This window comes from Lissotriton helveticus, chromosome 5_1 (assembly GCF_964261635.1).
Source record: "Lissotriton helveticus chromosome 5_1, aLisHel1.1, whole genome shotgun sequence".
NCBI classification, from domain to species: Eukaryota; Metazoa; Chordata; class Amphibia; order Caudata; family Salamandridae; genus Lissotriton; species Lissotriton helveticus.
Window position 1 is genome coordinate 1,926,549,798 of NC_136065.1, and position 17,160 is coordinate 1,926,566,957.

Here is a 17,160-nt window from a genome sequence, read left to right on the forward strand (position 1 = left end):
TATTTACAAACTGTGACTGGCTAGGTCATTACACTGCTATTCCCTTGCCAATTACACGCTGTCAACCAAGTTAGCTAAGTTTCTGCCCTAAACAGCGCATGCTCAGTTCTCGCCCTCCAGGGTCCATGTTTTCCAACACTTTCTATACTTCTGCATGGACTATCCATATATGAGCCATCCATCATATTAGCCGGCACATGCCCACTGAAGACTCCTCAATATCAAGACCAACAAGTTTCAGCTGCACTTTTACGTTTCTATCTAGGGAGTGAATTTCAGGGATTGGGGCAGGGGGATGGAGTTGAACCTCTGGACTGCAGGTGTAAAGGGTCTATCCAGTTAAATGGCCCATGAGGCTAGTCTTTTTTGGCCCCGAATTGTGTTAGGTAGAGAGACCTTAAAATGTCATGCTGCAAGCCAACTTTAAGAGATGGAACAGCAAAGAAGTCTGCCCCTACCTATAGCTACTGAACTCCATGCACTCCGCTTAACGCAAATTAGGCCACTTGGTCAACACAAACCCAAGCAAGTAGTTCAGAGTTCATGTATTTTGTTTACAGAACTCTAGGTACTTATAGACTTTCTTTACAGAGTTCTTTTCAATTTGGTTGCAGAATCCTGTGTATATTGTTTACAAGATATTTGGCACTTTCTTTACAGAACTGGGTACACTTTGATTAATCTGCGTCAAAAGATCTAGCCATATCAATTTTTTGCACAATCTGTAACGTTCTGTCAACTTTAAAATTATGTACAGGAGTTAAATCCTGCAGTTTTTATTTGACTACTGAACAAATGTTACTATCTTAGTAACATAAAAAGAAAGAAATCTGCAGTTTGTGTTGCACAATCCCTTGGTTTACTTAGGCTCATGTTAGGTGCCCATTCCTACTTCTAATTCTGTGTCAATTCCTCCTGAATCCGTGCCCCCAGGTTGCCGGTGCCTGCTTTCACAGTAATGGAGGCTTGCTCTTTGGCTAGGAGTTTCACCTGCCACTTTTGTATTGTTTTGGCAAGCGTGAATACATTCTGTGAAAATACTCTGTTAAACCTCCGCAGAATCTGAAGCAGCACAAAGAAAGCAGAGGGGCAGGTGTCGGTCTGTTGCGCACCTGAGGGCCTTCATCAGGCACATGGTACTGAGATATGCAACCATGCAAAGAACCCACAATGCAGTTGGTGCCAACGCTATGGCCCATTTTCGATCATAAAGTTGGAAGGAATCAGGGCACATACAATATAGACACTTTCAAGACTAACCAGTGCTCACAACATTGTAAACAAATACACTTCCAAGAATCTTGAACACAGAAATAATACAGTTAGATTAAAAAAGTATTTTTAACCTGACACCACTGTTAGGAAGGTGGGGTGAAGAGGAAAGAAAAAAATCATTTAAAGCGTTCTTCTGGAACTGTAGTTGGTCAATATGTTTGCCCTGAAGGGACAAGGATGGCTTTGTGGCTGTGTCAGGAGAAGGCAGTGTTAGTGCTGGCAGTGGAAATGTCCAAAATATCTGGATGATCATGCAGACGCAGGGTGGCAAGAGCAGAGAATGAATCTCAAACACCCCCTTCAGGACTGGCCATAGGGGTGTGTGCCAACTCCATGCTATCTTGATCATGCCGGTATCAGACAGGGCAGCTAAACTCAGTTTGTTTGCTTAGCTGCCTGACACTACAGTGCGCATCAGAATATGTAGGAGAACCTACTTTACACAGTTCACGTAATCATAATAATGCCAAGGGATCAGTTTAGGAAGTAAACTCCAAAACTTGAATGAAAACCCAGAAAGGCTTTTTTGATTCTTGAAGGCCTGCAGGCAATTTGTGTTGCACTTTTGCAGAGTTCTGTTCTAGGCGTGCGCAAGCTTTTACTGATGTCATTGCTTTCACCTTGAGTGGCTGGTGAGGGCAGTGAGGAAAAAAAAGTTCCTTTCTAAAGCTGTGCAGCAGAGCTTGGCTGAACTCTCCCAGTTTATGCAACTTCTCGACCACGCAATCCTGATGGAAGCTCAAGGTTCAAGATATTTACCACTAAGAGGAGCTTACGCAACAACATCCAGATCAAGATCAGGAGGAGCTTGGAGTGCTAAGCCTAAAAAGTCGGTACAATGTTCACCACCAGGAGGAGCTTGGGGGGTAGGGTCTGCGATAGCTGCACAATACTGGTCACCAGCTGGGTTTTGGAGAGTAAGGTCTGCGATTACTGCACAATGTTCATCACCAGGATGATCCTGGAGAGTAAGTTCTGCGATAGCTGCATAACCTACATCATCAGGGAGAGCTTGGAGAGTCTGTGATAGCTGCAAAATGTTCTTCACCAGGAGCAGCTTGGAGAGTATCTTCACCAGGAGGATCTTGGAGAGTAAGGTCTGCGATTACTGCACAATGTTAAACCCCAGGAGAATCCTGGAGAGTAAGTTCTGCGATTACTGAACAATGTTCATCACCAGAAGAAGCTTCAAGATTAAGGTCTGCGATTACTTCACAACGTTCATCACCAGGAGGATCCTGGAGAATAAGGTCTGCGATAGCTGCATTACGTACTTCAACAGGGAGAGCTTGGAGAGTAAGGTCTGCGATTGCTGCACAACGTTCATCACCAGGAGGATCCTGGAGAGCAAGGTCTGCAACAGCTGCACAATGCTCATCACCAGAAGGAGCTTGGAGAGTAGTGTCTGCCGTTGCTGCACAAGGTTCAACACCAGGAGAATCTTGAAGAGTGAGGTGTCCGACTAAAGGTCAGTACTAGAAGGATCTTTGAAAGAAAAGTCTATGATGTCCACACAATGTTAAACACCAGATGGAGCCTGAAAAATGAGGTCAATTCTGCAGTCGCTGAACCTCTCTTGTCTATACAGAACGTTCAGGTACAAGAGGACAAGTTCTCTATTACCCAATGGACAGTCCCTACCAAGAGGGACTTGAGGTCTAAGGTCTAGGATTCTGAAGGACTTTCAACACTAACAGGTATTTGATGAGCAATGTCTATGTAATTTTTTTGAGTGCCCAGAGAACGTTTAATACCTGAAAGGGCTTCTAAGAAAATAAGGTCTCTGGAGTCTGTGAGACATTCAGCACTAGGTGACCCTTGAAAACTAAGGTCTACACCATAAACTTGTCTCCAGTGTCCATAGGATATTTAATACATGGCTGAGCTTGAAGACCAAGTCCAACAATTAAACACTTCAATGTACAACAACGTCAAGGTGAGCTTGAAGAACACCATGGACAGTACCCGCTGGGCATTCACTATTGTAAGAAATCCGTCCAATGGGATCCAGGTTGATGGGCTAAGTGTCCACAGTATCAACTGAGCATTTAATAACGGACCGAGTTTGAAGTCCAGGGCCTTTAATACCAGAGTGCGCTTGAAAACGGAAATCTGAAGTGTTAATAGGGTCATCAGCAGAAGGAAGGGTCAAGGATGTCCTGAGCCTCGAGTGTCCATAGGACATTTAATAGAGGAGGTAACATGAAGGCCAACATCTACCACATCAGAGGATCTTCGACTATTTATAGCTGGTGAGGATCACACATGTCTTCTGCTGTGGCGCTGAGATTTTAGAGTGTTGGCCGAAAATTATAAGCCATGTGGATGCTGAATGGGTTTGCTTCCATTGCTACCCTGAACTTTCACAGCATTTGCAAGAGGCAACATCCATAGGAGCTTCATCTAAACATCAACTGTCCCTGCTGGCCGCCCAGTACCAGCACCGAAGAACAAGGCTCGTGCTGCGGTTCGAAGCCTTCACATCTGTCGTTAGCTGCATCGATGCCGCAAAGGTCCGGCGACGTCTAAACGTACTCTAGTCTACTGACTGCTTGGCTCCAGCTTATGCGAAAGTTCAAAGAGCAGATTCTGGTTGTCGATCACCTGAAACTGCCTCACGTAAGCCTTGGTCTGTAGGTGGTTGGGAGACGATTCCGTGTCGATACCTGAACAGAAGACGAGAAAAAAACAGAAGTTCAAGCTAAGCAGATGAGAAAACCGGAAGCGCAATTCATTCAGAGGCCAGCAGAGGGTGCTACACTTCCACAAACAGCCATGGTATTGCTACTGCCAACAGGTGCGTGCATGAAAATACAGAAAAGGCAACGTTTCACTTCTCATATTAGCTACATGCGTCATGTATAATTTGCAACTTGTTAATGCATATTCACAAATCTTTAATGCACAAGAAACTACTTGTGTAACGATATATCTGTACGAGACATTACTTAGTGATACATTCCTTACCTTAGAATATCTCCAGGCGTCAGACTGGATCCGGAAAGTTTTGCTTGGCAGTAGCCCTGCGCGTCAGTAGGTGGCGTCCTGCGGCTCCGCGTCCGTCGCTGGCGTAGTATGCGCCGAGATGACGTCACGGAGACTACTTAGGCGCCACCCATGCACACTGGCGTCAGTTCTGTACATGACTTTCTGCGCCAGGATCGCAGAGCCATGCAAGATACTGACCACTGGTGCATTGAAACTAGGGCCCTGAAAGGGATGTCCTTAACGCTAGTAATCAGTTTGCAGAACGGGGAGGATGGGTGGGGCGGTAAGGAATCTATCACTAACTAATGTCTCTTACAGATATATCGTTACACAAGTAGTAACTTGTGCATCTGAAAGAGACACATTAGTGATAGATTTCTTACCATAGAATAGATACCCCAGCAATACCAAGCCCGGTGGTGGGTCTGCGAACAAGATTACACCAGAAAGTCATGGAGAACAGAACGGCCAAAGAAGCCATCTCTCTGGACTGTCAAGCAGTAATGCTTGGTAAACGTGTGCAGCGAGGCACACGTAGCTGCCTGACAAATGTCCTGTAAGGGAAAGCCGCGTCCCAAAGCAGTAGTGACTGCCGTTGCCCTGGTGGAATGGGCAGGCAGTCCCACAGGAGGCTCCTTCTTAGCCAACAAGTAACAGGCCTTGATGCAGAGAACGACCCACTGAGAGATGGTCCGTTTGTGCATGGCCCGACCACGTAGCCAACAAAGAGCTGGTCACCCACCCGCAACTGTTGTGTGTGCTTCAGATAGAACGAGAGCGCACGTTTTGGGTCCAGACGGTGGAGCTCTCTTCCTCTTTGGAAGGAGGCGGAAAGAAGGTGGGCAAAGTGATGGTCTGCCCTATGTGAAAGGGAGTAACAACCTTTGGCAAGAAAGGAGGACGGGTACTTAAAACCACCTTGTCCGGATGAACAGAAAGGAAAGTAGGTTTAGAAGAAAGAGCCTGGAGCTCACGCACTCTTCTGGCAGGAAAGCCGTCTTGAGAGTGAGAAGACGTACCAGGAAAGCCGTCTTGAGAGCGAGAAGACGTAAAGGACAGTTATGAAGGGGCTCAAAGGGTGCGCACATCAGATATGTCAGAACAAGATTCAAGTCCCATTGAGGCATTATGAATGGCACGGGAGGAAACATGTGCATAATGCCTTTCAGAAAACAGTTAACAACCAGGGACTTAAAAAGAGAAGGTTGATCAGAGAGCCTTAGAAAGGCGGGGGTGGCAGAAAGATAACCTTTGACACTGCCCAGAGCAGTTTTAGAGAGAACAAGGGGAACCCAATAAATGGCCTAGGACCATGGGTATCAATTATTTCAAGGAAAACAAGTGGTCCCAAGCATAAACAAAATAGTTTTAGCAAAATAATATATAGACCACAATGGGCTACTATATAGTATATAAAATCCCTTGTCCAGCCGGGCAGGGTATCTTTATTCAAGTGATAATCTATCTAGATGTATGAATAAAACAGGTAACCAAAGACATCAAGGTTACTGTAAGGCACAGTCCTGTGCCATACACAAAGGAAGAAGCAAAGAGGACAGTAAGTGCAGACAATATCAGGCAAACAAAGTGAGCTAGCAGGCCACTGACATAAATTGAAATCAACAGTGTGACCTGGAGTTAGACAACCATACTCTAATGCAATAAATTACAAATATGGGACACTCTTAAAGCAGTCGACGGACGTTTCGATCCCAAGCTCAATTATAAAGGGATCATCTTCAGGACTTTCTTAATCAAAACTTTTGCCTGAATATAACCTTTTAACATAAAACTGCCTGTTATGGGAAGAATTAGAAGGGAAAAAGACAAAACAGAAGTATAATCAGTGAAAAGTACATGTACAGTTTATGCTCGTCAGTTACTGAATTCGGAATCGCAGTGCATTTCGTGTGCATTCCGTGCAGTTCATGTGAAGAATCTTTTTGACCGTTTGGTGGTATCCCGAGGGGTTTCTTTGTGATGTGACCTATACTTCTAGGGAGAGGTGAGGTCGTGGTGGTGACGTGGTAGCCGTGCTGGAGAATTGGGCCGAGAGTGGGTTGTGATTTAAATAAAAGGCGATGGGAGTGTGGCATAGTTAGGGAAGGTGTCTAGCATGCGCTGTGGATATCACATACCAGAATTGTATCTGTTATTGGGGTTTTTTGTTCTTTGTTAGGTGTCTTCAATAGTTAAGGCAATAACACGACATCCTGTTGGCAGAAGGTGGGAGAGCCACATTGTTACTGGTACTATAAAGTTATTAATTTCTCAGTTAAAACCAGGATTGGCAACCGGTTCAATCATTTACCATGTTTGGAGGTTGGAATTCCGAGCTGGACTTCAATTACGCACAGCAAGGATGCGGTTCAGGTTGTGGCGCCAATTTTTGAGTCCGGGTTGGACTGTAAGTACAGAATTAGAACCAGAGTTAAAAGGGTATTCAGCCGGGGCTGTTAGCGAAATGATTGTACGCAGCAAACTTTTACCTTGGAATCTAATCCCTCGGGATTTGTAATACTAGTCCCAGTATTTCGCGCTTTAAAAGGATTTTCTGTACACAAAATAACTTCTATACAGGAGGTCTGAAAGAATTGAGTTCAAACAGAAGTCACTAAAAGAACTGAGTCGCAATTGAATTCAGTGACATTTCATTGATTGTACCTACGGCAATAGTGTTGATTTGTGGTGGGTATTGACTGGGACCCACTATCGATAAATTCTGATCTCCCTTTTACATTACGGAATTCCGATATGTCTGGAGTGGAGAGAAGGGCAGGAGTGAGATACGATTTAATCTATTTTAAATTGTGAGCGCCGTGGGTGTTAAAAAGAAAAACATACTTAGCTGCAGTAGAATTAGTTCATACTGCAATTCGAAAATCGGCGCTGGTATCCTCCGTGAGGGCCCGAAAATTAAAGGTCTCCTGTAGTGGAACAGAATAACGTTCTTAGCGGAAAATATCGGACTTTGTGAACTCTAACTCACGAGTAGTCAGAGGCTTACCTCGAGGTACCGGTGGCTTTGCGTGCATCGGTGGCACGTTGTGATCAGCAGGATTGCTTCCGTGTTGGAAGACTGTTCGCTGCTTATTGGGCAATTCGTGTATCACGTGTGTGGAGATACTAGGTCACGTGATAGGGGTCCGAAAAAATCATAGCCTTCATACGGCTTCGATGCTGACATATCCGAGTCTTTGCCTTCTGAGTGAGTTCACGATTGAATCAAGGAATTTCAGCCACAATGGTGTGACGGTACCTTTGAAGAGCTTTACAAATTGCAATAGCCATAATGTTATTTATGCAATTTTATGCCCCTGCCCAAAAATGTATGTTGGGCAAACTACTCAGAAGGCAAAGACTCGGATATGTCAGCATCGAAGCCGTATCAGGTGTGGCACACAGAATGCACCACTGGTGGATCACTTTCTGGAACAAAGACACTCCGCAGATGACATCAAGTGGATAATCCTGAAGACTGTTAAACTTCCACCAAGGGGTGGCAACTTGGCCCAACTGCTCAACCGCGAAGAACTAAAGAGCATCATTCAGTTTGACACTATCCACAGTGGACTAAATAGGAATGAGGACTGGACTACCCTTCTATAGTTCCAACGAGATACAAAGACTGTATTCTATTCCTGGCTCAACTAAAAGGAATATGAATCTGAAACTGGGACTTCTACATAATTGCAAACCGTGACAATTCATGTTTTGCTCTGACCGAAATTGTCCACACCATGATTCTAAGGAAAGCTTTGATATGTATATTAATAAGCTTGCTTATTGTATATAAGAAATGTTTTCTGCACAATCAATTGTAAATATAAGTCACTTTGGGTGTTCACAAAAACCCCTCCCTTCAGCTGCACAAATGCCCCGATTTGAGGTACAGCCTCCACATCAAATGTACAAATGCCCAGTTTTTAGGCACTGCCTCTACATCACTGAGTAAAATGCCGCATAAAATGCACTGGTCGGTACTGCCTCCACATCAAATGTACAAATGACCAGTTTTTAGGCTCTGCCACTACATCACTGAGGAAAATGCGCTGGTCGTTACTGCCTCCACATCAAATATACAAATGCACAGTTTTCAGGCACTGCCTCTATATCACTGAGTAAAATGCCGCAGAAAATGCGTTGGTCTGTAATATGTAACGAAAAACTCCAAATATTGTACAAAAGGTAACGGTAAAAAACCCCAAATACTGTACAACCAGCCACTCCAGTATGGCGGCGTAAATGATTCTATGAAGCCGGCTATGATTTTTTCGGACCCCTATCACGTGACCTAGTATCTCCACACACGTGATACACGAATTGCCCAATAAGCAGCGAACAGTCTTCCAACACGGAAGCAATCCTGCTGATCACAACGTGCCACCGATGCACGCAAAGCCACCGGTACCTCGAGGTAAGCCTCTGACTACTCGTGAGTTAGAGTTCACAAAGTCCGATATTTTCCGCTAAGAACGTTATTCTGTTCCACTACAGGAGACCTTTAATTTTCGGGCCCTCACGGAGGATACCAGCGCCGATTTTCGAATTGCAGTATGAACTAATTCTACTGCAGCTAAGTATGTTTTTCTTTTTAACACCCACGGCGCTCACAATTTAAAATAGATTAAATCGTATCTCACTCCTGCCCTTCTCTCCACTCCAGACATATCGGAATTCCGTAATGTAAAAGGGAGATCAGAATTTATCGATAGTGGGTCCCAGTCAATACCCACCACAAATCAACACTATTGCCGTAGGTACAATCAATGAAATGTCACTGAATTCAATTGCGACTCAGTTCTTTTAGTGACTTCTGTTTGAACTCAATTCTTTCAGACCTCCTGTATAGAAGTTATTTTGTGTACAGAAAATCCTTTTAAAGCGCGAAATACTGGGACTAGTATTACAAATCCCGAGGGATTAGATTCCAAGGTAAAAGTTTGCTGCGTACAATCATTTCGCTAACAGCCCCGGCTGAATACACTTTTAACTCTGGTTCTAATTCTGTACTTACAGTCCAACCCGGACTCAAAAATTGGCACCACAACCTGAACCGCATCCTTGCTGTGCGTAATTGAAGTCCAGCTCGGAATTCCAACCTCCAAACATGGTAAATGATTGAACCGGTTGCCAATCCTGGTTTTAACTGAGAAATTAATAACTTTATAGTACCAGTAACAATGTGGCTCTCCCACCTTCTGCCAACAGGATGTCGTGTTATTGCCTTAACTATTGAAGACACCTAACAAAGAACAAAAAACCCCAATAACAGATACAATTCTGGTATGTGATATCCACAGCGCATGCTAGACACCTTCCCTAACTATGCCACACTCCCATCGCCTTTTATTTAAATCACAACCCACTCTCGGCCCAATTCTCCAGCACGGCTACCACGTCACCACCACGACCTCACCTCTCCCTAGAAGTATAGGTCACATCACAAAGAAACCCCTCGGGATACCACCAAACGGTCAAAAAGATTCTTCACATGAACTGCACGGAATGCACACGAAATGCACTGCGATTCCGAATTCAGTAACTGACGAGCATAAACTGTACATGTACTTTTCACTGATTATACTTCTGTTTTGTCTTTTTCCCTTCTAATTCTTCCCATAACAGGCGATTTTATGTTAAAAGGTTATATTCAGGCAAAAGTTTTGATTAAGAAAGTCCTGAAGATGATCCCTTTATAATTGAGCTTGGGATCGAAACGTCCGTCGACTGCTTTAAGAGTGTCCCATATTTTTAATTTATTGCATTAGAGTATGGTTGTCTAACTCCAGGTCACACTGTTGATTTCAATTTATGTCAGTGGCCTGCTAGCTCACTTTGTTTGCCTGATATTGTCTGCACTTACTGTCCTCTTTACTTCTTCCTTTGTGTATGGCACAGGACTGTGCCTTACAGTAACCTTGATGTCTTTGGTTACCTGTTTTATTCATACATCTAGATAGATTATCACTTGAATAAAGATACCCTGCCCGGCTGGACAAGGGATTTTATATACTATATAGTAGCCCATTGTGGTCTATATATTATTTTGCTAAAACTATTTTGTTTATGCTTGGGACCACTTGTTTTCCTTGAAATAACTGCCCAGAGCAGAGCTCTGCTGGGCCAAGGAAAGGAGGAACAGAAGGACCTCGGGAAAGAGGGGCAGAAAGGGGATCCACAGCTTTAGCTGCGTACCATGCCACAAACGTGTTCCACCTGCAGGCGTACACCGTTTTAGTGGAGGGACGCCTGGCTGCCAGAATGACATCACAGACTTCAGGGGGAAGATCGAAAGCCGTCAACGGTCGCCACTCAATCTCCACGCATGGAGGTGGAGGCGGGGCAGGTACATAGAGGTGTAATTGACAATTTATATAGCACATGGCATACAATGAATGCCCCTGGATGCTAGAATAATCACTGTTATTGGCCAACTCCATAGAAATTATTTTTTGGACCTCTAAACGACAAAAGGGTGAGTTGTCTCTTCTCAAACAGCAGCTTTTGACAAGGGGCTCTGGAGAGGTAATCAGACCACAGTCTTCAAATCTCATATGACGTAATGTTCAAAACAGCACGTCCCATGCATCAGATTCAGATGTCAGGCTGCTGAGATCCCTTATCAGTGCACTGTGAACACCAGCCAGAGGAGTGGCAGACAAGGTCAACCAACGCGACATCTACATCTTCACTGAATGATCCCCAGGCTTGCAGATATGAAATCTGGCAATGATGGTTCAGTAGTCCTCAAGACTACTTTGCTCCGCAATGAAGTGAGGAAGGACTTCAAAGCCAGGAAGGGTGCCTTCCATTCAAAGAGGTATGTGCAAAGGGGCCTGAGGGATGCTCCTGCCAGTTTACAACTAATTGGACAATGCTACAGCGCCGTAAAACAACAATGGTAGAAGAGGAGTAGATTTTACAAAACAATAAGACAGGTAATTAATTCACAGGGTTCCAACCATTGTGGAATCTGTTAATAAACATATTTCCAGATTGTGGAAGAATAAGGGAATTTTAAGCTGATGGAGGATGTTTCCCTTTATCCTGGAACTGAGAGAGTGGGATTGGTGTATGGACCTTCCATAAATCTAGGTGGGGTACCACCTCAATGTTCAAGTCTATCGGTCCTAAAGCCTTCTGAAACCACGAGGCTGGAAACAGAGGTATAAAAGGGCAAGCTCTTTTCCTAAATGTACACCATTTCCCCCAGAGGCATCAACTCCCCCCAATCTGTTTATTTATTTATTTAAAGAGTTATATATAGCGCTGGCTAGACCCGGAGGTATCAGAGCGCTTTACATGAGAATCAACAATGCAACATAAAAAGTTCAACAATTACACAATAAATCCCAAAAAATAGACAATACAATTAGGAGAGGAGAGAAAGGAGAGAGAAAAGGTAGTGGAGGGGTCAGGGGAGGTGAGAAAGGGAGGAAAAGGGAAGAGACAATACAGAGAGACGGAAAGAAGTCTGTCTAAAGACCGACTGGGTAGGTGAAGACCAAGGAGGGAAAACGCTCCTGGCCTGATACCAGAGAAGGTTTGGCCAGATTCACTGAAAGGATTAGGTCAGTCAGAAAGGAAGTTAGCAAATGGCAGAAATAGGGGCATCCAAACCCTCCAATCAGCCAGCCGGGGACAGTTGTGTGTTTCAAATGTCCCACCATGACTGCCCCACAGGCAGTGAAGACTTGCTGCCATGAGCTCACGCCAACAGCGCATGCCCACAGCCACAATCCATGAATGCCGTCTGTGCAGTGGTGGGATTAGATTGAAGCAAAAAGAACAAATGATGGACAGAATGCATAACAATGTTATACATTCACCCCAGTACAGAGAACTGGGCATAAATCCATCGTTTTTTTGCTCACCATGCCATTCCAGTTTGGACCCAGCCATATGCAGTCTTTACCCTGCACCCAATGGGAACAGTCCAGCCCGAACTGCCAGGCCAGATCCTCCCTGGACTGGAAACAAGCATCCTAGGACCGGTTTCGGGCTTTCAGCCTTTATCAGCCAGGATAGCTTGACTCCAGTGGCATGGAGAGCAAGGGACTCACGTCTGGGCATACCTGTCCCACTCGGGGTGACAAATGCAAAAAGAACAATTGATGGACAGAATGCAGAACAATGCCATACATTCACCCCAGTACAGAGATCTGGGCCCAAATCCATAGTTTTTTTTGCTCATCATGCCATTGTTTGCGGGATTAGATTGAAGTCCATCACACTGGAGTAGAGCTAACTGGCCAGTTGGAAAGAGGAATGGATTTTTTCATTAGGTGGTCCTGAATTGTATTAAGACCACTAGTCACGTGATCCATGGCAATGAAATGGGAGCCGAATCCCACAATGTATCTCAACAAGAGGCACTGTCCTTCTGTCTCCAATTCTAGCAGCTTCTGCACTTCTAAGAGGGGCTACAAAGCAATTAGCAAAGCCTGGCAGTAGGACGAAAAAGGAAGTGGTGGTAGAAGAAGCCCAATTTATTGTATGACTGCTAATACCACCCACAGGCCAGCGCAATACCAGTCCAATCGCGAAAAGACAGTCATCGGTGATGAGGTTGTCATGATCACTGGGGGCAGATTCTGTTGCTACATGGCGCCAGCAGAAGCGGCCCTCCTCATCCCCCTATGGATGTCCCACCCATGCTTGAATCTGCTAGCGTGGTCACCCATGGCAGGAGAAAACTACAGGCCAGAGCCTCGTCCACACAGGCGGCTGTCACCCACGTTGGGGGCTGCTACAGCACCCTGCACACCACAGGTGCTCTGACCCTTACTCTTCACCGCCTCCTTAGTTGGACCCTCCTGTGTCTCCTGCGGACACTGATCTGGCTGGGGAATGGGGTCCCAAGCAGCCAGTGTAGACACTTCTCTAACCCTCTAAGTGATTAACATCTCCCAGTCAGTTCAGGGGTCAGACACAGTCTCCTGGTTTCAGCCTGTTTCTCTCACTGCTCCAAGCTTCCAGACCAACCTACTCGAGGCCCAAGCTCAGCTATCCACAAGCATATTTATCAAGTGAATGAGAAATAAATGTTATTAGAAAGAACTTTCTTTGCACATAATTCCTCTGCGCTTATCCCCTCCTTTCGGCTCTCACTTGGTCCCACCTTTTCATCTCCTGTCCCGCTTAATAAGTTAAAAAATGTTAGGGGCAGCAAAAAGCACTTTTCAAGAAACCAACATAACACAACAAACTGCTGCACAGAGGTAAAGGAACATTGGCTAGATAATAAATTAGGTTGATCATACATTGCAATCTGTTTCTATGGAGTTTGTCACGTGGTACTACAAGTTCTTGTAATTGGACTTTCCCCAGCATTGTCCACTTCTAGATTTCTCACTTTGTATATTTTCTTCATTGTTCATTGCTTTCTGCCTAGAGGTGATACTACCTCCTGCATACAGGAAGGGGTTAATGTTGTTTAGGTCAAACCTACCAGGCAACGCAAGCTGTCTGGTTGGCCTTCCACTACATGTGTTTGTCCCTTCCCTGGAGGACAGCCTCTTTACCATCCTTTTGATTGGCTGACTTGTATCCTTTAATTGCTCACTTTTAGGGAACTACTCCAAAGTATTGTCAAACAGCTTTGGCAAAGCCAATGGGTACAAAAGGCAAGACCTACTGGCCGAGTCACTGTTCCTTTTTGTTGCACTTTTCAATGGGTCATTCGAGCCTCTGCACAACTGTGAGTAGGCATTAGCTCGTCTATACTAAAGGAAGCCTCATAGATGAGTTTTTATTTTCTAGCCCAAAAGACATGTATACATCTCTCTCTGTGACTTGTCCAGTGCAGATCTAGCTGCAAAGCAAACGTACTATAAACAAATGGATGGGAAGGTGAGCTTGCAGGCAGCTGTTATAGGACTTGCCGAGATTATTTGTGTAATTTTTGGAACTCCTAAGCAGTAGAAACAATGAGGTTTTTTAAAGTTGTATTGAAACGACTGCTGCAAAATAAAGAATTCTTATTTCAGCCGAGGTGAAACCAGCTCCAACTTTCTATACTAAACTGCAAACAAATGCACTGTAATAACATCAACGTAAAATTCAGCCCTTTCCACTTACGCCATATTTCTTTTAAATCACAGAAAAGGAAAATGTTACGTGCCCTGTAAGCATCTGTTAATAGTGTGTAGTGCTGTAGATTTACATGCTTTGCATACTTCTGCCATCTAGTTTTGGGCTCCGACATTTCAAGTTGTTTTTCTTCGAGTGATTAGATGCTCTGCGACTCCTCCATTTGAATTACAATACACATGGGCCCAGACTACCATTAGATTATTTTGTTTGCTCATTGGGTGGAAGTGGAGCACAGAGAATAGCATATATGTGCTCTACACTTTGCAAGTTGATAATAAATGTGTATTCAGTGTAAGAAAATACGTGCTATCTGTTCATATCTGGGGAGGAGGCTGGGAGCATGTGAATTTACAGCACTACAAGCTACCAACAGAAGCTTACAGGGTTACATTTTCCGTTCATAGCATTTGTGGCTGTAGATACACATTCTTTGCCTCAACTTTAAAGCAGTTCCTTTCTAGTGGTGGCTAACAGGCAGATTATGCAGCTGTTTGAAACAAAGTTCTTAATACAGCCTGGCAACCATAGCTTGTTGATGAGCTTATCTGTCCACTTTCTGCATGTGCTTGGCATTGACCAATTAGCAGCTTTACAAATTTATGCTAAAAGAGTGATACCATGAAAGTCATGGTGGCTCCCTTTTTACATGTAGAGTGTGCTCTAGGAGGTATAGGGAGTCCACATTTAGCCTCTGCATAACAAGTTTGGATGCATTTTACCTTGCAGTGCCTGCCTTTGAAATAGATTGTCCTGTAGAAAGTTTAGTAAAAGCCCCAAAAAGTCGAGATGGCCGTTTGAAAAGCTTTGGTTCATTATAGTACCTGGTTGCTTGTTTTACATCTAGGATGTGTGTCTAATGCCCTTTCAGCTACCGTATCAGGCTGTGGAAAGAAAACAGGCAGTTCAATTGTATGACTCAAAAGAAAAGGTGATACTACCTTAAGTAAGAACTTGAGGTGTGTCCTAAGCACCACTATCTCGCTGAACTTGTATAAATGGCTTTATTACAGTAAGTATGGAAAGAGCTTGGAGTTCATGTTACGTTACGTTACGTTAAAATTATTTATACCGCGCACTTTCACCAACGGTTTCATGGCGCTCTTGACAAATACAGTGATCAAGGGTGGGGGGTTATTCGTAGGCAGACTGGAAGAGCAGGGTTTTTAGTAAACTAAGAAAGCAGTCGTAGCTGGAACATAGACGAAGTGTAGATGGCAGGGAGTTCCAAATGGAGGGGGCCAAAACAGAGAAGCTCAATCCGCCGTGCTTTTTACGTTTGAATTTGGGGACCACAAGGAGATTGAGGGATGCAGAGCAAAGAGCTCGGAGGGGAATGTGGCGTGTCAAAGCGGATGAGATAAAGGCTGGGGCTGCTTCGGAGAGGGCCTTAAAAACGGAACATGCCAGCTTAAAGGTGCAGCGCTTGGAAACCGGGAGCCAATGGAGACCACGAAGAAGGGGAGTGACATGCTGGTGTTTAGGCTGGCGGAAAATCAGGCGGGCAGCCTGATTCTGCACCAGCTGCAGCCGATGGACGATGAATACGTCTGACAGAAGTTATTGCTTTAAGAAAGGAAAATCTTACTTACCCTTTAAGCTTTGTTTGCGGCATGTAGATTCACATGCTCTGCATACTCCTGTCATTTAGTATTGGGCTCAGATGTGTACAACTCGCTTTTTTTCTATGAAGTATTACGAGTCACAAGGTATCGCGACTGCATTTATTACTGGTAATTTGCATGGACATCGGATCCATTGTTAGATTGTTTTTCCGACGTGAGGATGAAATGGAGCAGCGAGTAACAGAAGGTGATGAACATGCCAAGAGTTAGAAAGAAAGGCATCTGCAACAACTAGAGGCTTCCAGGGATGAAGGGTGGGTGCATGTGAATCTACAGCACTATATGCCACAAACAGATGCTTGCAAGGCAAATAACATTTTCCTTCATGGCATGTGTAGCTGTAGCTATACATGCTCTGCCTAGACTGTAAAGCAGTTCTCCCCCTCCCCAGTACCAAGCTGAAGGATGTTGCAGTGGCCTGGAAAAGTGTACGTAAAACAGCCTGTCCAACGTTAGCTTGCTGGTGAGCAAACATATCTGCATAGTAATACTTGGTTAATGTGTGTGGGGAAACCAATTAGCTGCCTTACATATACAAAGTATAGGGATGTTACCTAGGAAAACCCTTGATGCCTCCTTTTTGCAGGTAGAGTAGGGTATGGGTGGGAAGGGCAATTGCCTCTTGACTTTTGCACAACAGGTTTGAATGTATTTGACTAACCACCAGAGTATGCCAACTTTGGAAAGAGCATGACCCTTGCATGGTTTTGGGAAAGATACAAATAGTTGCTGAGTTTTGTGGAAAGGTTTTGTCGTGTGAATGTAATTCATGAGAGCCCATCTAATGTAAGGGCCATTTTTCTGCTACGGTGTCTGGCTGTGGGAAGAACACCAAGAGTTCCATGGTTTGGTTGAGATGGAAAAAAGATACCATCTTATGCAGAAATGTTAGATTTGTCCTAAGGACAACACCTATCATGGTGCACCTGAAAGAAAGGTTTCTGGAGGCTAAGATCTTGAAGCTCACTTTCACTTGAGTGAGTTTATGGCCACTCAGAAAGCCACCTTCCAGGAGAAAAACAGTAGAGGGCACAAATTGAGGAGCTCCAAGGTAGGACACATAGTAGTGTGAGAACGATGTTGACGTTCAAGACAGGGGTCGTGGGCACTCTGGGTGGGATAATCCAGTGGTATGACCCATTTAAGTCCTTCCATGAAGGCCTTAATGACAGGGTAC

At 44.5% G+C, this 17,160-nt stretch overlaps 1 protein-coding gene across 2 annotated transcripts in view; it reads right to left on the minus strand.

The window, feature by feature from the left end:
- Positions 1–3,120: 3,120 nt before the first annotated feature.
- RAPGEFL1 (Rap guanine nucleotide exchange factor like 1) overlaps positions 3,121–17,160 on the minus strand; it is a 260,579-nt gene continuing 246,539 nt past the window's right edge. For both annotated transcript variants that reach the window (XM_078645530.1, XM_078645531.1), the window contains one exon: positions 3,121–3,941. In XM_078645530.1, coding sequence (XP_078501656.1) covers positions 3,817–3,941 — 125 coding nt within the window. In that variant the 3' untranslated portion in view covers positions 3,121–3,816. The remainder of the gene's footprint in view (positions 3,942–17,160) is intronic.